Source organism: Copadichromis virginalis, linkage group LG18, assembly GCF_057382275.1.
Source record: "Copadichromis virginalis isolate Kocher_CV1m ecotype Utaka linkage group LG18, C_Virginalis_male_GT1.1, whole genome shotgun sequence".
Taxonomy (NCBI): domain Eukaryota; kingdom Metazoa; phylum Chordata; class Actinopteri; order Cichliformes; family Cichlidae; genus Copadichromis; species Copadichromis virginalis.
The window spans coordinates 17,189,189-17,212,172 of NC_140635.1; the positions used below are offsets into that span (position 1 = coordinate 17,189,189).

At 39.5% G+C, this 22,984-nt stretch overlaps 3 protein-coding genes across 15 annotated transcripts in view; 1 reads left to right on the plus strand and 2 right to left on the minus strand.

The window, feature by feature from the left end:
- Positions 1-580, minus strand: part of obscnb (obscurin, cytoskeletal calmodulin and titin-interacting RhoGEF b) — a 63,674-nt gene extending 63,094 nt beyond the window's left edge. For 6 of the 12 annotated variants that reach the window (XM_085439286.1, XM_085439285.1, XM_085439284.1 and 3 more), the window contains exon 1: positions 288-572. The gene's annotated coding sequence lies outside the window, so the exon portion shown is untranslated. Of the gene's footprint in view, positions 1-287 lie in introns of all 12 variants that reach the window. The other 6 variants (XM_085439293.1, XM_085439291.1, XM_085439295.1 and 3 more) reach the window with 5 other exon arrangements.
- A 3,676-nt stretch (positions 581-4,256) lies between these two features.
- On the minus strand, positions 4,257-15,438 carry atg9b (autophagy related 9B). Of its 2 annotated transcripts, XM_085439297.1 has the most exons (14): positions 15,327-15,438; positions 15,108-15,155; positions 14,793-14,853; positions 14,054-14,224; positions 12,186-12,327; positions 11,287-12,035; positions 10,834-10,987; positions 10,443-10,622; positions 10,082-10,327; positions 9,575-9,813; positions 9,367-9,460; positions 8,982-9,066; positions 8,588-8,757; positions 4,257-8,458 (listed from the first exon to the last, which is right to left on the minus strand). In XM_085439297.1, exons 1-13 carry the CDS (start codon positions 15,433-15,435, stop codon positions 8,606-8,608), a joined length of 2,430 nt encoding a protein of 809 aa, XP_085295423.1. In that variant the 5' UTR covers positions 15,436-15,438; the 3' UTR covers positions 4,257-8,458; positions 8,588-8,605. The 2 variants fall into 2 exon arrangements, with proteins under 2 accessions (XP_085295423.1, XP_085295422.1); XM_085439296.1 differs by having other exon boundaries at positions 4,257-8,757.
- Positions 15,439-16,278: 840 nt separating this feature from the next.
- Positions 16,279-22,735, plus strand: abcb8 (ATP-binding cassette, sub-family B (MDR/TAP), member 8). The gene is made up of 16 exons (XM_085439298.1): positions 16,279-16,515; positions 17,551-17,881; positions 18,003-18,158; positions 18,456-18,550; positions 19,056-19,161; positions 19,267-19,428; positions 19,706-19,791; positions 19,893-19,990; positions 20,088-20,193; positions 20,295-20,328; positions 20,449-20,585; positions 20,702-20,796; positions 20,876-21,009; positions 21,111-21,258; positions 21,341-21,591; positions 21,796-22,735. The coding sequence occupies exons 1-16, from the start codon at positions 16,409-16,411 to the stop codon at positions 21,877-21,879; spliced, it is 2,130 nt and encodes a 709-aa protein (XP_085295424.1). The 5' UTR covers positions 16,279-16,408; the 3' UTR covers positions 21,880-22,735.
- Positions 22,736-22,984: the final 249 nt, after the last annotated feature.

Below are 22,984 nucleotides of genomic sequence, written 5' to 3' on the forward strand. Positions count from 1 at the left end.
AAAAAGACACTGGAATTTAATGAACGACTAAAAAAAATCACGGAAAAAATTCGACAAAGGAGCTTGTGTTTACTTAAATATAACAGAAACTTCAGCTGGATGATGCGGTTAGCTAATGAACTCAAATCCGCCCCTGTAATAGTCACAGGTGAAAAATGACAGCTATCTACCTCTTTGAGCTCAAATTAACCAACAAAAAAAGGAAAAGAAATTCTAACTTCGACCAAGTTCCTATGTAAACTTTACTGTAAGAAAATGAGTTAACTGTTGTGTTACTGCTTCTTCACCTTGAGTCCTTAACCGCTCAGGAAATTCAGGCGCTGAATCATGTGGGCCAAACAATCAATAGCCCGTCAGGATTTCCGGATGATGGCCCTCTCCAACAGCGTTCAGGGGCTCCACATGGGGGGCAAGAAAAAGTCTTCTTTGACCTCAAATATATTTCAAAATGGTTGTAAATCCAAGATAGTGAAACATCCCCCCGTCTCCTGCAGTGGGCGGTTGAGCAGACTTACGTTTTCTTTCTTCTCTGGTGCCTCATGATGCCACATAGCTGACGTGCCTATTTTGGCGCAGCCTCCTTTCCAAAATAGACCTGTCATTTGGAGATAGGAGATAGCCTGATGGTGGCTTCGGGAAGGAGAGCAGGCTGGCCTGGCCTCTGCTGGGTTGCTGCTGCTGCAGGCTGGAGACGGCAATACGGACACAAGTCATAAACAACTCATACTAGGTGTAAATGTGCCGCGTGTGGACGCGTCAAGCAGGAGCAGTTTATTGAGTTTCAGTTCAGTTCAGGTTTAGTTATATATCAGTCGCCTCAAGGCGCTTAATATTATAAGTTAAAGACCCAACAATAATACAGAGAAACACCAACAATCAGACGACCCACCCAATGAGCAAGCACCTTGGCGACAGCGGGAAGGAAAAACTCCCTTTTAACAGTTAGAAACCTCTGGCAGACAGGGGCGCTACCAAGGGAGAGCCGTGCCCCCACGCCCCCCCCCCCCCCCCCCCCCCTCACCCAGGTGTCACTTTATATATCCCTCACATTTCCCATCATCACATGCTGCACTGTTCATGTTTTTTTTTTTGGGTTTGCCACCCCAAGATTTTAGTGCCCCCCCCCATAGTCAAGCCTATAAACAAATTCTGGTTCTGCCCCTGCCAGCAGAATCAGGCTCATGTAAATCGGCCCACAAAAAAGTTTTTTTTTACCACACAAGTTTAAACACCTATTAACTACTTCTGTTTTAATATCATTTTAACTGTATTCAAAACTTGTCAATTATCCCCTCCAATGTAAAGGAGGGCATATATTTTGGACTTACTGTATTTTCGTGGTTTTAGAGATTTTACTACTCCGAAACAAAAAATTCCCCCATGTCTATTCATGTAATGAAGTAACAGATAGAGTTTTATTCTTTTAAGTAATTAAATAACTTTACACATTTTTGTACTTTTAAATCCAAATTCTGCTTCTTTTTTCTCCTATTAAGATATCTCAAGGATTGAATGTTCAGTTAAACTTCTTTATCCTGACAGAAAGATGAGTTTCCTTTAAGATTTTTCACTTAAAAGTACATGTAAAATGAGTTTGATTTAAGTTCTGTACTTGGATAGTCAAGGTAATTGACACAAATTCACAGGCAGGGTATAATTCTGAAAACTATGTCCCGTAGGGGATTATTCATGATTTGAAGACTTAACAGAGCTGCAAACAAAACTGAACCTCCACTTCTTGGCTTGTTGTTGTTCACTTGTTTCAGACTTTCTTAGATGTGCAAATCTGAGATGCTCAAATCAATCTCTTGCCACCTCTGTCTCTACTTAATGAAAGTTTACCTCAGCTTACAACAGCTCAAGATGTGCCAGGTTAAATGTGAAGGTAATTAGCACCAAGACATCATTAGATACTGCATCACAAATCCAGTCCCTGTCATCATATTACCAGTAACAGAATCCAGCCTGCACTCTGATATCATTGAACATTTGCAGTGGTGACAAAGGCACAAACAGCTTCCTCATTCTTCTGCTTATTTATAGATCTTGAACAAAAACATAAATCTATCAGTCTGCCTCTCTTGATAGTTCATTCATTTGCAGTAGTTGTAGTGAATAATAAATCCACTTAATCTGCTTATGATTAGGCTGAGAGGTTGACTGAGCTTGCAGCAGACTGTTTTCCACAACATCCACTGTGACAGCTGCTGTCCCCAGCTCATCAGGGCCAGAATGAAGTTATGACTTCATATTGTCCATATTGTGGAAAGGACTAGAATGCAGTAATACTTTAAATGTATCCTTAGTGAAGTATTCACTTTGATTAAATCACTTGATAAAGCATGGCAACAAACCTCAGGTTGCAGTGCACATTTTTAATATAGACTCTCAATTTCCTTTTAGGAAAAAATCATTCTACTTGAAGTGACTAAAGCCAGTGTTAACCCTTTTGTCCCCAAACTTTGGCTTCCATGTTATTTTCTTACTCTTCCAGTGCGGGCTTTCCCCCCAGTGCCAGTGACTGACAGCAGCAGGTAGCCTGGACCCTGATTTAAACTCCCAGAAACTCTAGCAGACGGTAATCCACTGTTGCTGCTTTCCTCTGCTTCATCCTCTCCTGGCCACTGTGTTTAGTTTCCATACTCTAACTAGAGTATGTGTACTGAGGAAGAAAATAGTTTAGATAATGCTATCCTCTGTGTTGGCATGAAATACGTCCAAACCTTCTACTGCGGTACTGTGTCACAAATTAGCACAGGCTAGGTTCCTTGATTTCAAATCACTTAATATACCAAAACAACACCACGACATATTTCTGCAACTTTTTGGTAAATGTTTAAAACTCACTTGCAGACAGTAACCACCCTCTCATGGCACCTGCCAACAGCCTGGCTATAATTTAGCAACCTAAATATTAAACACTAAGTAAAACATGTCTTTGTAATGAGACTTTTCTTTTTTTTTTTGCTAAATGGAAGCAATGCATACTCTCCAGTCCGGTCTCCGTGGCCTTCCACTTGACCTCACAGCCATTTCGAGAATAAGGTCATAGCTGTATCATGTTCACAGCTTGAAACACATGGGTGTTACCTTAAGAACAGTTACATGGCAGATGACAATCAAAGGAGCTTGCAAATAAAAGACTTCTTTAAGTTGCTTGAAGACGTTTCACCTCTCATCCGAGAAGCTTCTTCAGAACTGAAGAAGCTTCTCGGATGAGAGGTGAAACGATGGCAGATGACAAGTGAGACAAATTTTAGTTCTACCAAAGATTAAGATTACTAAGACTGAACAGCAGATGGCAGGCATGTCCTCCCCAAAACACTCAAGGGGCTTGGACAACATTAAAAACAAGCAATAAGGTGGGCAGGATCAAGTAGGCGTAAGCTTCATCCTACCCCTTTTGAAGCATGTAAATTGTATGGTAGAGCGATTCCTTTTTTTTGTATCCAATATTTTTTTTTATATTACTTATATGTTTGAAATAAAACAATTAAATAAAAAATGAGACAAACTAGCAAAAAAGAAGCACATCTTTATTTACAGTCTTGATAGTATTTACAGTATTATAGCAAGCACAGGACAATAGTGGGAACACGTGGCAGTGAGGTGCTGTTAAAGAAAACAACTCACCTTAATTATTCCATATGAAAAGTCCTGATTTACAAAAAAAAAAAGACTTGATCAACAGGTTACCCTAACACTGCCACTGAGCTCTTCTAGAAATGAGGGTCACTGAATGCGATTTATGCAGCTGTTGATGCTGTATGATGTAAAATGACGTTTAATCAATGGACCATGTATATGTGCTATTCCTTCATAAGTTCCAACAAGACTGTGAGCAGAATCAACTGGTTAGAAAGAGTCATAGAGCAAGTCAAAGGGGAGAAAGAGACAAAGGACAAAAGTACGGAAAACATATATATGACAGTGGTAACAAAATGTGAATAAGTCTGTATAAAACCTTTATATTCATTCAGAAGCTGTTCACTAAATACTTTCTTTTTTATTGTTATATAGATTTAGGTGTTATAGTTCAAACTTCTAGGCATCTATCTATCTATCTATCTATCTATCTATCTATCGATCTATAATGTCTCTTGTCTACAGTTATTATTTAACCAAACAAATGGAAAACACAGTAGACTCCTTTGGTTGGAAAATGTGAGGGTAAAGAATCGAGTTGTTTAAGTATTTAAGTTTTTACAAGTTAAGTTACATGAAAAACTACTTCCAAGCAACAGCAAAAACAAAAACAAAGAAAATTAAACTTTATTCTTTTTTATTTTAAATAAACATTACATAATCAACCACACACAGAACGATTAAATACACTCAAAATTAGATGTATTTGCCTCTCTACTCAGTCTCTGAAAACAACACGTACTGTAAAGCTGTGCTGAAAACAAGTTCTTTTGGCATGTTTCATATTTCAGCTAATGCTGCTCAATTTACAGAACAAAAACATACAGACAAACTTTTGTAACCACAAAAAAAAAAAAGAAGAAGAAGAAGAAGAAGAAAACAAATTCACCATTTCAGGATGAAAACATAGCACCTTGTTCCAGTCACTGTGATCCTTCGACTGGTCTATATAGTGGATAAGAAACCATAGTATGATCAGAAGGTTTGCCATAATGGCATGCTCCCGTTTCTTCAGGATGTTAAAGACAGCGCAGTCCCATGACAAAAGACACACTGTCAGATACAACAGACTGACCTGTCAGCTAACAAGACACATCCACAGTTTCACTATATGCACTCGATGCTATACACAATGGCATGGAAATCAAAAATACTGTACATCCTATGTGCTGGTAAATATGTGAAAGCAAATCTGTTGGTTAACATGAGACGGCTTCTAAAAAGAGCAAATGCTAATCCTTATTACCAAGGCACTGCTTATAATAAAACGACTAACATTAGACACTACCATGGCGTGTAAATGTGGAGACTATCAAAACTCTGTGTTCAAAGCTGCGCTCCAGTGTCTCTACAACACAAACTCATCTCATATGGAAAAAAAACACCACAAATGAACTGCGACCACAAGAAATGCGTGTAAGCACATTTAAGGCCGTGTGAGGGAAACAGACATTTACTGACCAGCGGCAGAAGAAAAAAACAAAAAACAAACAAAACAAAAAACCCAGCAAAAAAACATTATGTGCTTGGCCACAGTGTTTCCTTTAGAGATGGACCGATCCGATCGGATATCGGAGAAAAATAAAAAATTGAATCCGATCCACTAAATATCACGAAAGCACCTCACAAAACTTGCAACACGCGGTAACTCACCTCAGAACGTTAGCATGTCGGAGCAGTATGCATCACGTGATAGAGCGGCTGTGGCATGCGGGACCTGTCGGTGGTCTGGATAGCATGTGGAGCTTCGCTAGCAACCCGGCATTTCATCTCCGACAAAGTTATCCCCGAGAGAAGTAAAGCAAGTGTGTAAGTCCATCTCTGAATGTTTGTAAAGCATTCCTGCGTTAAGCTTACCAAACGATATATGGAGCGACTGCTTCTTCTGGCTGCTACTTCAATCATGAAACTGCTTAACGATCAGCTGATCGGCTTTTCTGTCGCGAGTCCGTCTCTCTGGTTTGTTTTTGGCCCACTTTGCACCAGAAAGAGGAAACCATCGGCTGAACAACAGCAGCACGTTTAAGCTTGATAAGCTGTTGTTAGAATTTATTTATTATTATTTTCTACTCGAGGATCTTTTTCTACGTAGCTGACGGCTGGTAACTGTGCAGGGGCGGATCTAGCAAAGTTTAGCCAGGGGGGCCGATAGGGCATGAACAGGGAAAAGGGGGCACAAAGACACACTTTTCTTTCTTATTCTCATTTAAAATGTCTAGCTTTTAATAAATAATTATCCGAATCTTACACCCAAAGTTTTAATTTGATGTAAAATGAATAGAAGTCCATTACTGTATATAGTGACTATTAAGTCTAATATATATACCCTAGTAAGCTATAGTACTTTTTCCTTTGGGAAGGTACCATCTGTGCAGTCTGCAATTTTGTTGAAGAAAGATGTTGAATCTATTTAATATTTCTTGAAAAATAATTGATTTCTGTGCATTTTTTTTCACACTGCATCAAATTAAGGTTGATTACGTTGATTAAGCATCATGAGGTGGAGTGTGAGGGGTGGTTCCCTATTTTTTATTTATTTATTTTTGTTGTTGCTGGGAGTTGGAACCCTATTAGTTAGGTTGCTTAATATTTACGCTAAGTACTCTTTAAAATACCAGAATAGGGAGGATGGTGTAGGTTTAAGTTTATTAGATTGATCAGTATTGCTGAACTATGAAATATTTTTTTTTTGCATATAGGTATAACAGAATAGCTTTAGTGTAGTTGTTGTTTTAAACTTGAGTATGAACTTATACAAAATGCAGCAAGATATTTTAAAAAAAAAAACAGTTTTGTTGATTAAAAAACATTATATCGGATTCATATCGGTATCGGCAGATATCCAAATTTATGATATCGGTATCGGACATAAAAAAGTGGTATCGTGCCATCTCTAGTTTCCTTATAGTCTGCTGAGGACAAATGACAACACAAGACAGGCTGATGCAATGCTTATCTATAAAGTTAAATCAGGATGCAAGTACACACACACACACACACACACACACACACACACACACACACACACACACACACACACACACACACTAAAAATGCTTTTCAATCAGTGCAAAAGTGTTAGCATAATTACGCAGATGTTAAAATGCATTCCCTCCACAGACGCATGCACGCTCAACGTGAGAGTGAAACAACTTCTAAACACACGAGAGGGTTAGGACACACTCTGAAGTCTTATAGAGGTGGAGGGCTCAATTTATATTCCTTTGCAGAATGCAATAAAACTGGGTTGATATTGTCATCACTAGATCAACTATGAGATTTTGTCCCAGTTTATTTCAGGGTTTACCGGCAATTGCATTCACCATCTTGCCGCTGGGCATGGCATCTTTGCAATAACACCAAAATTAAAGACAAAAACCACAATGTAAGAGGGGCCACACACCACCTCCATTCGTAAAAGTTTATGATTGTTTAATTTTTTTTTCCTAAATAAATTATATCTCTCTATATACCTGTATCAATTACATATGTGGGGAAATAAATATATATAATGATCTTACTTTGGAAAAATAAAGTCTTAGCAGAATTGCCGTCCTTAGCACGCACTCTGAAATCAGCCCTTATGATGAAGTTCCATTTTTATATGATCAGTTTGAGGGAAAGCACAAAAAATGGTAACAAGCACACAAAGTATTTGAAAAAAGTAACACCTTACTGTTTTGTTCTTTTAAAAATGGTTTCCACCTACACCTGCCATTAAAATCAAAATGCAGTCGAAAGATGCACCTCTAGAATGAAAAAAACGTTTATGTATAATAAATATTTACACAAGAGTAAATACACTACAGAGGTATCGATTTGTGTATTCGTTTTTTCTCCTCCACAACTGAGGTAATGCGGAAAACTAGGATTTAAATACATGTTTTTACATCGGTGTTAAGGCATAACGCTGGCTCTGTCCAGCTTAAACAGATTTCAATTACATCTTCTATCTGCATTGGGATTTCTAAGACAAGTGTACTTGGTGCCCATTACTACGGCTCTGCTTTTGAGGAAAAGCAACTGTCTTGACAGATGAGCCGCAGAAACAACAACACTGAACAAAAATCTGCATTTAGGACCACTAAACACAGACAGCAGCATCAAACCATGTGCATGCTTAGGCTCAAGGAACTCCCAGATACACATAGTGTTTTAGCAGTGCGGCTACTGTATATAGTGAACTTTTGAATCATTTCAATACTTGGTATATTTTGCAGGAATTGGATCTAGTAGTAAAAATGTGACCTTTGAAGGAACAAGCAAGATGCAAAAGTGTATTTACATTTTACAAGAGTCAAATAGCACAACTCTGAAATGCTTTTTTTCCCCCCAGATGACTAAAATTGTTCAGGCAAACAAGATGCAATTTGAAGACTTCATGCTGTGGCACAGATTGAGACACTATTCTGTGGAAAACTTCAATTATACTTGCACCGTAATACCCTGTGATGCTCAAATACTCGATTTGTGCGCAGCAGAAGTTGTGATGAACCTTTCGCGTTTCGCGCCCATCGTCGCACGGTGGATCTATGATTACCCTACACCTCATCGATCTTTCTGTCATACGAGCTTCGGGAAAAGTTCCTACAAGTTGATAAGAAAATTGTGACAATGTGGACGGAAGACATATGGTTTCCCTGATGCCATAGTCTGCCTGATATGACAGGATGAGGCGTAGAGGTGCAGAGACTGTGGTTATTCAATGAGTCCCTCCTAAAAACGCTGAATGGTGTATTAAAGGTCCATGCTAAATTCTCCATGAAGATCATCTAAGGCCACAACTTTCGTTGAAGAAAGTAAAATGTAAACACTAAAAAACAAAACAAAAGAAAACAAAAACACAAAAAAAGAAGAAGAGAAATGATCACGGCTTTGTAGCTTCAGGACAAACAATGCCCAAAAATACAGAACCACAGAGCATTGAAATGAGAGCGTATACCTTATGACAAAAGGCACTTCAACAACTACCCCCAGTGCCCTGTTTTGGAGTAGATCCACTATTAATCTCCTGATCGTCTTCTTCATCTTCTTCTACCTCTTGCCAGCCACCAAGATGGACAGTGGTGGGCACAGAAATGCTGGAACTGAGGCCGCTGTGTGCCTGGTAACCTGAGAATAAGGGTATAATATCTATTGGTTTGCTGTCTAATGATTTGTAATATCAGGGTATCCACATCAGAACCAGGATTTCAGCACAACAAGAATTTTTGTCACATTCATTTGATTCTGAACTGACACCAACAATATTTATAAAAGTCCTCTGCAAACTAATATTCATAATCTTTGGCTGAATTAAAAATAACAGGTTCTTAAAAATCAACACTTTCATTTACCAGTGTGTGTGTGCAGATCTCTCATTGGCACTGGATTATGCCACTGGCCTGAAGTTCTTGGTGGGTGGGAGCTCTGCTGGTGGAGCTGAAGAGACAAACAGTTTTCAGTGTGCAGCAGAAACGGGTGCTAAACTTATGGTACCTACAAAAGATACTAAAAGCATTACTCTGGCTCAAAATGTGCCTTTCGAGCATTAAATCTTTTAAGCAATACTAAAAATGAAACCATGAACTGAAGCTACGATGATACATGAGAGACCAAAGTAAAGATTTGCATGTTTGTGCATGTCTATGTGCAAAAATAGCACCTAAAATTTTGGAGGAAAAAAAAAGGGACATTGGACACACACGTTTGAGAGGCTATAGTTCATGAACAGGAAATTACCTCATGCATGTAGATGGCATGGAGACTCATCTCGGCTGAGGCAAACTCTGACTGCAGTGCATTGCTCCGGACACGAGAGTCACTGTTAGACATACTGGGAAAAAAGCCAAACACTTTTTTTTCAACAAGCATTTGGATTTTGTTTGGTATAGTTTTGTTATAAATAAGCTCAGAATAGAAGTATATAAAATTTAATATTGGAAAATACCTGTCAATTACGGTGCGCTCACTGTGGTACATGGTAGTCTCAGGGTGGACGGAGGAGGGCAGGAGGCCGTGTGACCGGCCACGACTGGTATGCGCGAGCTGAGACGTGGACAAAGAGGCGAGAACGCTGGCTGCAGCAGAAGCAGCGGTGCTCGGTGGGATGAGTCGATGGTCTCGCCCTTGCAGTCCAGATGCAGTTATAACAGGGTGAGCCAGGACACTGGCCAAAAGATTATCAGCCTGGAAACAACAAATGTCAGAAAGTTACAAAAAAATAAAGGAAAAAAATTTATGAGAATAGAAATTACAACAATATATTTCATAATGAAGCCATTATCAGTAATCAAATTTCTAGTAGTTTAGGCATTAAGTATTTATAGGGAAAAACTGATGATCCTAATGGAAAGGGATGACTGCATTACTGAGTTTTCTTTGTACATTAGCTGCCTATATCATTTTTGAGCAAATAAGTAGTTCTTGCTGTTTGTGTTATCGACTTGGTTCCTACCCCAGTGCCAGACTCGTTGGACTGCAGCGAGGTGCAGAGAGGCGCCTCTGAGAGCAGCAGCTGAGTGGAGGGGCCGGCCTGTGCATCATGGTGCACCTTCTCCTTTAAATGGCTGATAAACACTGAGCTCTCCTGAGGGGGCTGCCACCGTGGATTCTTTATGGTGAAATGCATGAGGGACAGCTCCGTTTTGCCATTTTCAGCCTGCTGGTACACAGATGCCTCTGTCTGTCCTTCTGACAGCCACTGAAAAAACATCAATAGACAGATCACCTTTTTGATATCATTTTTTTTTCCACAGTCTTCATTCACTGAGACATTTGTTCATTCACTCCTGCCAGACAAAAGGAATGGGTCTTACTGTTGGGTTTCCATGGCGTCTGATGTCCATCTGGGCAAAGGAACAGATGTCACCAACTCCAACGACCTCCACGGTGAAGTTCCTGAAGAAGTCAATTATTTCTAGAGACTTGTTTCTCAAGAGGAAGATGAGAATGAAGGGTGTGACAATAGGACTGAGCAACTCCTCCAAGATGAACACCTGAGTGGACAGAGATGACATGAATTTCTGGTTCTGTACGTTTTATTTTATGTACACCCTATAAAAATATGACTGTGACCAATCTGACAGTTTTAGCATTACCCAGGTCCTAGATTAAAAACCCTCATCACAGCCAGAACAAGCACATAATTTCAGTCTGACTTGAGTGTGACAAGTGTGTTCCTATCCACTGAGTTTCTGCATTCCTCACCGCTTTGTACTGGAACAGCTGTGCCACCTCGTCACGGGTCTCACTCTTGTTAGCGTTGCCCCTCCAGTGGTCTGGCATATAGTGAATGTGTGCCAGCACACACTGCAGCAGCTGTTCTGGACACCACGCCATATGCTCATCTGGGATGAAAGACCTGGCGTGGGACAGGTACAAAATGTCAGCATTACAGCTGTGCATTACCTGCACATATGAGACAAATGGATAAGCAAAAGAGAAAAGCTTTATCATAAAAAGTTAAAAATTCAGATGGGAGTACCTGATGAAGAATATCTAATACTTGCTCATAGTTTTAATGTGAGTTATTTAAAGAATTACTTCACTGATTAGCTTTCAGCTGAATAAATGAAATAAAAATAGACAAATAATTTGTAACAGTGTATATTGTAGTTGTTTTTTGATGACTGACTGGGTGGGCTTGCTTTGAGGACTCACCTTGCGATAGTTATTGTCACCCCCAGCACAGTAATAGCAGTCAGAATGTGCTGCACTGTCAGAACATCCTCATCATAGACTGTAAGTACGATGAGAACAGCCAGCACTGAGCCTGAGAAGAAGGCAATGTTCTTAGCAATCACAGTCAGCAGTGGCGATGTAAACGAGTTCATGTACTTGGAAGTGGGTTTGTAGCCACGACCCAAACGCCCGTGCAGCTCATGGTCCAGCTCATTGAAGTGACGCAGGTATAAACGACCGTAGAGGGACCATCGACGTGCGCCCAAACTCCCAGGTTCTCTGCGGATCACTTCTGTGTAGCTGAAGAAAGCATAGAGCACCTGCCACACTAGGATGAAGGGACATAGCAGCAAATTGGCCAAACCCATCAGGAGGATGACCCTGCTGAGCTGCTGGGCAAGCTCCAGGCGGTTTCCACTGCGCTTGTACTTGGGGTGCAGATTCCACTTATTCTGAAAGAGTGAGCCAGGGCCCCAGAAAAGGATGAGTTCAAAGTTGTACTTCAGACCCTGGGTTAGAAAGACCACATTGCCCAGCAGGGGGAGCTGCAGGTGCACCGGCAGCAGGGATTTGTTTATCATAGCCACCATGTAGTTCTTAAAACGTAGGATCCGGTGATAAATATCAAGTTCTGTCAGCTCTTTCTTGTGAATGCACATTTGCTGTTCCCTCTGGAGGCTGATTAGACGGTCTTGGACTTCCTGCCATGTGTAGTTGCATAGTTCATCCTGGGAGAAAGACACAAGGAACCCACTCACATTGAGACAAAGCCACAATTTAAAACACTGAGATTTATCATCTCTCTGCATACCAATGAACATGAGTCAAAAAAATTTGTTTGAATGACCTTAATACTCATCTCAAGTTGGTGCACTCACCATTCTGATCTTCAGTGCTTTGATGTAGAACTGCCTGATCTCCCAGTAGTTCAAAAAGTTGCAAATGACCTTAATAAGACGATAGATCCAGAATATAGCAGCCATAATGAGAAGGAATATGATCCAGCTGTTCTCTTGAATCCTGAACAGAAACAAAAGCTCCTTTAAAACATGGCTAACTTCATGTATCAATTCATACATAGTAAACACTGTACATAATGTAGAGTCATTGTAAAATCTCTTACACAATGTCGGTCATACTTTATGGTTTTTAACTAACTTCATTTATACTTTTACTTGTTTTTTAATCACTGTTGTGTGTATAAAATCCCTGCACTATCTCAGTATAAGGCCCGTACTGGGCATCTGTGGCACTTTTATTTTAACTGTGTTGTTTATTTGTCATTTATTGTAGACAGTACTATTTTTACTCTTTATCATGCTGCAGTAATGGTAAATGGCCTGTATTTGTATAGCGCTTTTCTAGTCCCTAAGGACCCCAAAGCGCTTTACACAACCTGTCATCCACCCATTCACACACACATTCACACACTGTAACACAACAATTTCCCTTGCGGGATTAATAAAGTATTCATCTATCTATCTATCTATCTACACACATTCCCCTCTCCTCTACTAATAATTTAAGTTGGCTCTTCATTATCTAATGACATAATATTTATATGAAGTATGCAACAGCTGATCTTAGATGGAGTAATCTAGTAAACTTCAGTTAACATGTTTTTGGTGGGGGGGTGTTTGAAGTACAGTGGTGGATGTCTGCTCATTATATTCTAAATTTAAGGAAACCCTTTAATGTTCCCATGTGTCTAAACAAACATTAGCAAATTTCAGTGCAACTGTAAAAGCTCTTTATGAGTTAACATTCAGATGTATTAAACAAAATACAATCTTGTTTTCAGTCCGAGCGTTTTAAAGCTGCTTTATGAGGGAAATTAGATATGGGGTATGAAGAGGACAGAGAGAGCCTAAACTGTGGGACAAGTTGTTCCCAAATTAGAAATCCAAGCGGACGTCATTGCCTTTGATATAAACAACTATTGAGCTGCAGTCAAGCTGAGTCTAGGTTACATGTTGTCAAAAAAAATGTGACAACACAGGAGTGGGAGGGGTAGGTGGGGGGCTTACTCCTGCAGTCAGCTTGTGAGGTGTCATGTGGTAGTCAGCTCGCTGTCCCAGCCAAGCTGTCAGCATCTCGGTTGGCTAGCTGTACCTCACCATAGCTATCAATTACATCGCTCTGTTCTCCAAAGCCAGGCTGAGCTCTCAAAACAAACACCTCCCTCCAAGTAACCATGAGTTGCAGAAATGTTGAAGCTACTAATCTCAGGGTGAATTAAACCAAAAATGAAAAAAACAAAAAACAAAAAAAAACACAAAAAAAAAAAAAAACACTGAATGAAATATAGAAACCAGTCTAATTAATCTGATGACAAACCATTGCCTTGCATTACAAAAACAAGTGAGTTCTAACAGATTTCTAGATTAAAGGAGAAAACATGCTGGTTACAGTTAAATAGTTTTTTTTTTTCTTTTCTCAGAGTATGTGACTGTATCTTGCACTCTTGCCAAATCGTTTACAGCCCATAAAGAGATTTAGTGTGAAAGTCTAATTGCGACTGTATTAAGTCAGAATAATGACATCCCTCTAAAGGCCTGTCTCTAATCCTGGACTCTGCTTGAGAACAAAGTGTCTAATCAAACTTCCTGGAATGTGCATGACTTTTCATGCCTGTACATTCTGTCAGATTAAGTCAACTCATCCTTTTCCCACCAGAAAAAAAAAAGAAAACGAATCTCCTTCAGACACCTAAACTGTCTGTAGGATTGTAATATGCCATCATTACCTTGCAGTGCACTCCTGAGTTGGTAGGATGGCATCTGGCAGTGTGACTTTGTTCCGGTCCAAAGGGTTCTGGATTGGCCCTGTGTGGTTGACCGCTCGATTGGCAAACAGGACATCGTATTCCACGCAGTTGACAAGGAACGTTGTGAATGTGACAACAAACAATAGCTGACTGTGAGAGTGAGATTTAAAAAAAAAAAAAAAAAAGAGAGTGATTAGGTTACACACTTAATGAAAATACCAAGAAAACCAAAAGATAACAATGAAAAGTGTTTAATGTTTAACTGCTATAAATAATTAGGTTATAAACAATACACTACACTACACACTGTAGTTAAGTAAAGTCGCCCCATCTGATAAACACCAGGAATAACAAATGTCATACAGGCATGGCAGCAGCACAAACAGCAGGAGTATAAAAAATATGTTGCATTAACATGGCAGCTGGTGAAGGGATTAATCCTAACAGAAAAAGTCATAACAGAATAAATGACCATATTAAAAAAAGATACAAAATAACATTTAGAGACGGAATTGCTTAAAAAAAAAAGGGTATTGTCGTCAAAGGCTGGGGTGCACTTAACTCACAGACACATACACAAGGCCAAACAAATTTCCTCTTAGATCTGCAAACACACATCAACCTAATGTTTTGCATTCAATGTGTATCACCTGCTATGATGGTGCAATATTTTAGCCATCTCAACATGGTGAGTATTTCTGTGCAACTCAGTACTTACGCAAGTTCAAAGAACTCGGAAAACATCATACAGGCAAAGCCATTTTTTTGATGAAAGTGATATATGTGAACAACATGGTTAAGGAAAATTTTAAACAGCCCTACAACAGGTATGCAATTATTTTAACTATAAGTATTTAGGGTGTGGACATTCACTATAAGTAAGCTGACTGCACAGTGAAGTGATAACAATCAGTGTAACACAATGTCTAAATATTCATATTTGATCCCATAGCAGCAGCAGCAGAAGTGACATTCAAATGATGTAAAAGGGATCATTCTGGCTTTCGCCAGTTTGTTCACAGAGTTTAAAAGGATATCCTTGTAAAGAAGTTATCCAGGTTCTTGATATGGTGCCATGAGTCTGAAACAGAAATGAGACCATTGGAAAGGGAGAAGTCTTTTACAACTTACTTAACCTCTTATTTTGTTGCATCATTTGTCAGCAGATGGCCAGCCTTTTTAACCTTAACAAGTACAAACTTTAACATACATTAGAAACCACTTTTAACGTAAGCAATAATAATATGTTTACCTTTTAGGCCCTCAGGCACGTGCACCAGTAAATCCTCCTCTCCTGGTGGTGAGTCCTCCTCGTAGTCATCAATTCTCTGATACTCCTGGTAAGCTTCAAAGTTGGCCATTGTGCTTCACATTCTTCAGGTCACCCCTCCACAACTAACGAGCTACTTATACTAAAGACTATACGAAACGAAAGCAGACTAGCAACCACAACTACATCCTGCAGCTAGCTACTTAGCAGCTCGAGCACTTCAGGAAGAAAGGAGTTTAGCTACAGCTAACATTAGCCTGCTAACCTGCTCCACTAACGGACGGCGCTTGTGTAACCCTACACGACCATGATGACAAGTAAAATTCTGCGTTGGAGTTAACAATTCAGCACATGAAGCTTCCGTATAGTTAGTAATGAGCGTCCCTTACGTTAATAAAAGATTACTACCTGAGCCAAATGACTGTGCAGCGGCTGGCTAACCTGTGAATGATTCAGCCAGTCTTGTAGTCAGGGTGACACGGTTTGTTTTGTTCCCGTCTGCCGTCGGTTCATCTGCTGATCTTTATCCCTTTTTTAGTGTTTGCTGCTCAGTGTCCACCTCTTCACCACAGCTCGCTTATCTCACACAACTTCGTTTCAGTTACAACACGGCTGTCTTCGGTCGGTTCCGCGGTCCGTTACTTGATTTCCAAAAATACATCAACCTGTGCGTGTGTACTGTTTTTGTCTTTCGCTAACAAATGTCAACAAAACGACTTTGACGTCACTTCTGATCACACTGACGCAATTTCCGAGTAGCAATTGTAGTTTTTTAAATAATTTTCACATGGCAGACCCTCTGTTGTCCGACTTTTTCGCTTTTAGCGTCGTCCAAATAGTCCCAAATATCGATATATAGCTTGCTGTGAAGTAAGCATTTATTCGTCTTGCTTGTGGGTTTCACAAAGAAAAAATCATCTTAAAGCAACGGTCCTAGCTTTCCAGCTGAAATGCATCCTGGGAGAGTTTGAACATGGCAACCTGCAGAGTTTCGCTGGATTACTGTAGAGCTTAAAGATTATTTTGACCTCATGAGTTTATTATCACTGAAAAAGGAGTAAAGGATGCTTCAGTTGCTCAGTTGTAGAGCAAACATCGCTGCTGCACCATTGCGGCCATTGTCGTTGCACTGCCGGTGCAATAAAAGTGCAGATTTATGGAAGTTTTCACGGTAGGTTAAAGTGACCGGTAGCTAATTTAGCCAGTGACAGGCGACCTGTAGATTATACCAGCTGTATAATCCCATATATGTGGTTCTCCTCACTGTCACACTTGACCTACTTTGATTTCCTTTAGCACTGCCAGACTTATTCAGATCTTTTCTCTTAGAAAAAAGCAGTACTGTGACAGTAAAACAAATCAAAACAAAACCACTTTAAAAATATTAAATCATTAACACACAAATGTGAGATTTTTCTTTCTAACTTTTGAGATAACTGAAAATTTCGACTAGTTTTCCTGAATTTTTCCTGAACTGTAAGATAAATGTATAAAAACTTCAACATTTGCCCAAAAAATAGTGAAGTAGCATTAACATACTCAAGTAAATGCATTCTGTTAAATTAAACTTTGGCTTTTGGAAGAAAAAAACAACAATTTGCGGTTTATACTCAAATTCCCACGCAGATAAAGGCTCATCAATCGCTGTAATCACCGCACCTATTAACACGAGCCGTACGTAATCCTAACGCAATAGAGCAAATCCGTTGTATTTGCACATATTATCACTATATATATATATATATATATATATATATATATATATATAAAACTGAAGAGAAAGTTTTATACTGGTTTTATACTTTATGCTTTCTTTTGTGTAACTGTGATTATAGTGCCACTTCGTTATAATTGTTAAATACAGGTTCTCTTAACATTGTTTGTTTTCTTGTTTTTTTCTGTCTCATTAATTTCTCAATTTATATATATGTGTGTGTGTGTGTGTGTGTGTGTGTGTGTGTATATATATATATATGTGTGTGTGTGTGTATATTTTATTAATACGAAGTTGTCAATAAAATATATTTAAAACAAAAATGTTGTTTCAGTTGGGCCACATTTCCTTGTGCTACTCAACTGTAACACAGGGGAACGAATTCATTAAAATTGAGTAGCTGATAACGGCCAGGATTTTTGTTACATTAGTGTTGCAAAACCTTCATGATTTTGATTCCCTGATTTTATTTCTGTCCTGGTCTGTATCCAGGTGGTACACATCCCCAGGGTCTAATGCAAACAGCTCCTCACAGCAGCGTGGTGGTGCTGTCAGTCGCATTTGGAGCCTGACTCAGAGAGCTGTCCGTCAGTCCACCACCAGGACATCGAAACCCCCGGGAGTAGCTTTGAAGTTTATCCTGGGACCAGCAGTACTTACTGTTTCAGCTCGACTGTTTTGCCATGTAGCCCACTGTGAGGCAGATGTGAATAATAACACCCCCGTGGAAGTTGTAGCCAAAAACCCAGTGCCTGACTTCAAATGGCACGTTCTGTGGGAATTTGTAAAACCTCAGCTGTTCACTCTCGTCTGTGCTGTTGTGGTAAGACTGAATCTGTTTACTGATCAAGAATGTCAGTGAAGCAAAAGATTTTAGCCAGTTAGGACATTTATGCTTATCATTTAAAATGGATGTTTTGGGGGGGGGGGGCTGTTTTCCTCAGCTCGCTTTTGGTGCTGCTATCTTGAACATTCAAATCCCCTTGATGCTCGGTGATCTGGTAAATGTTGTGGCACGCTACCTGAGAGAAAATACTGGGAATTATGTTCATGAGATAAGAGGTCCAGCCCTGAAATTACTTGGACTGTATGGTATCCAGGTAAGTACACATGAAATCTCACTAGTTGCACAACTTACTTGTGAACATGAGTCAAGCACAAAATAAATACTACAATCATGAAGTTTGCAATTATCAGCTTTATAATGCAGTCATTCTAATGCTATAGTCAGTGCGTTTTCAGTTAACTATATTAAATTGTTGTGTAGCCGTATACACACACATTTTCTCTCATCTTACTCATTTGGCACTTAAAGATCTCACTGTATAATTTATTTATTTAATCTATTCAATGAAAATTGTTTATTTAACTGGTACTTAATTGCCTCCTTTGTGCAGGGACTGTTGACGAGTGGGTACATTGTTCTGCTCTCGAGGGTGGGGGAAAGAGTGGCGGCAGACATGAGAAAGACCCTTTTTGCATCCTTACTGAGGTACATACATACATATTGACACAAAGGGAAAAAAATTGATGTATACAATAAATGTTATGTATAGTTTGGTGCAGAAGTGTTTAGACCATGAGAAAAGTTTTGTAATTTGGGCTCTAAGTGCTCCCCACAGAGGATTTTAACTCAAAACATAAAGACTTCAGACTGAAATTTGCATTAACAAATTTATGTCTGTAATGTTTATTTACAGACATTTTTCTAACACAGTGACCCATTTTCAAAACATCAAAAGCAACTGGGCATTTTAAGTAATCCAATTACTATGTGTAAAATTGTCTTTCTAAGCAGTTAGTGCAAAATCTTTGATTAATGTTTTGAAAGTCTGCACTTTGATTGTCTAATTTAAAGTTTTTGTCGCGGTGTACAGAAGCACAACTGCAAAAACGGTGTCATAATCCAAATACACGTAACTCTGACTGTATGACATCCACTGTCTGGCAGGGATTCCCATAGTTCACATTGTCTTGTTTGCTTTCTTTCAATTCAGACAAGACGTAGCTTTCTTCGATGCTAATAAAACCGGGCAGCTGGTGAATCGTTTGACTGCTGACATTCAGGAGTTCAAGTCATCCTTTAAACTGGTTATTTCTCAGGTAATAACACAAGAACGATCCGGCAGTGATGATTTTGTTACTAAAGTTTTTCTGGTTTTACGCTTCTAATTCTTATTTTTTTGCACTTTTTTGGTATATTTTCAGGGTCTGCGGAGTATTACACAGACAGTCGGATGTTTTGTCTCCCTCTATGTCATTTCTCCAAAACTCACAGGTTTGACAGTACTTGTCCTCCCCTGTCTTGTGGGAGCAGGAGCTCTCATTGGCTCATTCCTTCGCAGACTATCCCGCTTGGCTCAAGAGCAGGTGTTGTACTATGCATGTTATATTTCATGTATTATAAGCATATAGCGGCTGTCTTAATAAATTCAAGATTTGTTCTAATTACTGCCAGCAGATGTTAGTTAAGTTTGAACTCCTATTTTGAAATGCAGTAAAATGTAAACGAATGCAGCAGTGCTTAATTTATTAGTACCACTGGCACTCAAAGCAACCAATAAAAAGCACTGCATGAGCTGTTATTTGCAAAATTAGTATAATTTGCTGTCTGACTGTGTTTTTACTTCTTGCTGTCAAATGCAAGGTAGCAAAGGCGACAGGGGTGGCAGATGAGGCACTTGGTAATGTGCGCACAGTAAAAGCTTTTGCAATGGAGGAACGAGAGCTCCAGTAAGTGAGAATATTTTTTGTTATACTTCTACCCTTTGTACTTTCAGAAAAGCACTATGACAGAGATACAATGTTTTGATTTCCGTAATGTTTTTACACAGGTTATATGCATATGAAGTTGACAAATCATGTGAAATGAATGAAAATCTTGGTACTGGGATTGCCATTTTCCAAGGGCTGTCAAACATAGCCCTGAACTGTGAGTGTCTTTTACAATGTTAATTAGTTGACACACTTTTTAGCAGGCTGTTAAACTACCAACATTATGCTAATGTTTTTGTGTCGTGTTAATACAGGCATTGTCCTTGGAACTATTTTTGCTGGAGGAACTTTAATTTCAAGCAATGAAATGTCTCCTGGAGACCTAATGTCCTTTTTGGTTGCCTCTCAGACTGTTCAGAGGTAAAAACACACAACTTGCTCCACGATGATTTCTCTTTTACTGTTAAATGTATTCTTTCAAAAGTAGTTAATTACAAGTCATGCATTCATTTTATGTTTAGGTCTTTGGCCAGTATCTCCATACTTTTCGGTCAAGTAAGTAAAAACTACGATTATCTGATTATCCAACCAGATTTGAAACCGGAGTATTATAATATGTGAACATTTCCAAATGCCTCAAATATTTTGCTGGCAATCTCTTAACATTTGTCGCAGGTGGTAAGAGGAATGAGCTCTGGGGCTCGGGTTTTTGAATACCTTGCTTTGCAGCCCACTATCCCCCTCTCTGGAGGAGGACGCATTCCATACCATTCACTCACAGGAAGAGTGGACTTCATGAATGTCTCGTTCAGGTTGAAATCCTTCTAATTCAGCTCCAAATCAAATATAAGTTTAAAACTACAACAGAGCACAGACATAAAAGAATGTTTTGTGAATGATGTATTGTTTTCTATTGATATGTTTCCAGTTATCCAACAAGACCAGGCCATCAAGTCTTGCAGAGGTTCAGTTTGACACTACCACCCAGTAAAACAGTCGCCATTGTTGGAGAATCTGGAGGAGGTAATTTCTGACATTTCATTTAGTAACTGTTCGACATTGAAACAATATTGGGTCATCTGATAAATGTTTAACCCTGTAGGAAAGTCCACAGTGGCGTCCCTGCTGGAGCGTTTCTATGACCCTACCAGCGGCGTAGTCATGTTGGACGGCCTCGACATTCGAACACTTGACCTTTGCTGGCTCAGGAGCCAAGTTATCGGATTCATCAATCAGGTCAAGGCTGCTGATCATTTCATGTTCAATTTTTAAAAAGTATTAGTTCCTAACAATTTTCACTGCAACTTTCTTTTTTTCCTCTTTCTCCTTTCTTTTAGGAGCCAGTTTTGTTTGGATCATCCGTCATGGAGAACATCCGTTTTGGGAAGCCTGAGGCTACAGATGCTGAGGTCATTAATGCAGCAAAGCAAGCCAATGCTCACGGCTTCATCACGGGTTTCCCAGACGGCTATAACACCGTGGTTGGTATGTGCTCCCATTTGAGCTTTCACGACTGTTAAGAAACGGTGCCGCTTGTTCATTCTAAACTCCAGATCTTTAAATCCAGGTGAGCGAGGTGTGACATTATCAGGTGGACAGAAACAACGCATTGCCATTTCCCGCGCTTTGATCAAGAACCCCAGTATTCTGGTGCTGGATGAAGCCACAAGTGCTCTGGATGCAGAATCAGAGCGAGTGGTGCAAGAGGCTCTGGACAGAGCCACAAGGGGTCGCACTGTGCTCATCATCGCCCACCGATTAAGCACCATTCAAAGGGCTGACTTGATCTGCGTGATGAGCAATGGTCGTATTGTGGAGGTGAGAAGGCTGAGTATTCAGAACATACTCTGACCTCCATTTAAATCCTCCAGCTAATTTACTCTAGCTTTTAATGTCAGAGATGTACTTTGAATTCTTTCAGTATTCAGTAATAAATATGGACATACTGGTAGCTTCCTTGTTGAGTTGATTGTGTTATATCAATTTTTATTATATCTAACACCTTTTTCTTTTTTGTTACAGGCTGGGACACATGTGGAACTGCTGAGCAAAGGAGGATATTATTCTGATCTCATCCGCAGGCAAAGAGCTGAGGGGCAAAAATGACCACACCCATATTTGTTTACAGTAGCTGTATAATACTGTATAATGGTGTTTATTTTGAAATGCATAGCAAGACATGTGTGGAAAATTAATTATTTAAAATGTACTGTAAATTTGCCAGCTCTGTGACTAGTTTTATGAGAACTTACAAATGTGTATGAACAAATGGACCAATGTGGATTGGCCTGTGATGAACAAATTACACTACTGTATGCGCTGTTATTTCCAATATTGTTGATAGAATGATAGATTATAATGTGCTGGGATCTTTTGGCTCTTTAAAATGTTTTGTTGTTACACTCTGTTCTTGAATCCATGAATGTGTTTCTTGATTATAAACTTCAACAATAATACAGCATTATACATATGGGCAGGGATAGCTCAGTAGGTAGAGTGGTGGCCCCATGACCGGAAGGTCGGGGGTTCGACTCCACTGAACGGCTACCCTGAGGTGCCCCTGAGCAGGGTACCGTCCCTACACACTGCTCCCCGGGCGCTGCATTGATGGCTGCCCACTGCTTCACTGGGTGAATGGGTTAAATGCAGAGGAACTATTTCCCTATGGGGACTAACACACACACACACAGCAATTTCCTAGAGAGTGTTCTTAACTTGGTAAGATGTTGTGAAGTTGTTTTTCTTAATCATAGAAATAATTTTGTCATCATCCACATTAGTTTTGCACTCACTCAGGCCTTTTGGTGTTGCTGAGCTGGTCATCCCATTCCTTATGTTTAATAATGAACCAGGTTATTGATTTGAAACACATTTTGGCATCTCTATAAGCTGCAAACAGAGAGATGCCAAACTGTGTTTCATTGTTCTTACATCAGTGACAATAAAGATTTATTCTATTCTATTGGCCTCCCCTAAAATTGATTTATTGTCCTTTTTAGCCTTATGATAGCCTTCTTCACTTGCACTAACATCTCTGAGTCTCATATTTTAAATTACAGCGAAAAGCTTTAAAATATAATCTCAAAACGTTTAATCAAGTTTGGATATTATGTCCTGTTCACTTATCATGACAGAACACGGGAACAGGCCTCACCTGGCTATGAAACTGCTTGTCAATCCATTGTCCAATTACTTTTAAGCCTCTGAAAAT

Bases quoted from the DNA above. Each gene is read 5' to 3' on its own strand.
- atg9b (XM_085439297.1), bottom strand. From the start codon at position 15,435: ATGGCCAACTTTGAAGCTTACCAGGAGTATCAGAGAATTGATGACTAC. The intron at 10,988-11,286 runs GTGAGTCCTCAA...GTCCCACGCCAG, and splicing joins GTGACAATAACTATCGCAAG to GTCTTTCATCCCAGATGAGC. The intron at 9,461-9,574 runs GTATTTTCCAAT...CTTTTTTCCCAG, and splicing joins GAGCGCACCGTAATTGACAG to TATGTCTAACAGTGACTCTC.
- abcb8 (XM_085439298.1), top strand. From the start codon at position 16,409: ATGCTTCAGTTGCTCAGTTGTAGAGCAAACATCGCTGCTGCACCATTG. The intron at 20,194-20,294 runs GTAAAAACACAC...TTTTATGTTTAG, and splicing joins GCCTCTCAGACTGTTCAGAG to GTCTTTGGCCAGTATCTCCA. The intron at 21,592-21,795 runs GTGAGAAGGCTG...TTTTTGTTACAG, and splicing joins GCAATGGTCGTATTGTGGAG to GCTGGGACACATGTGGAACT.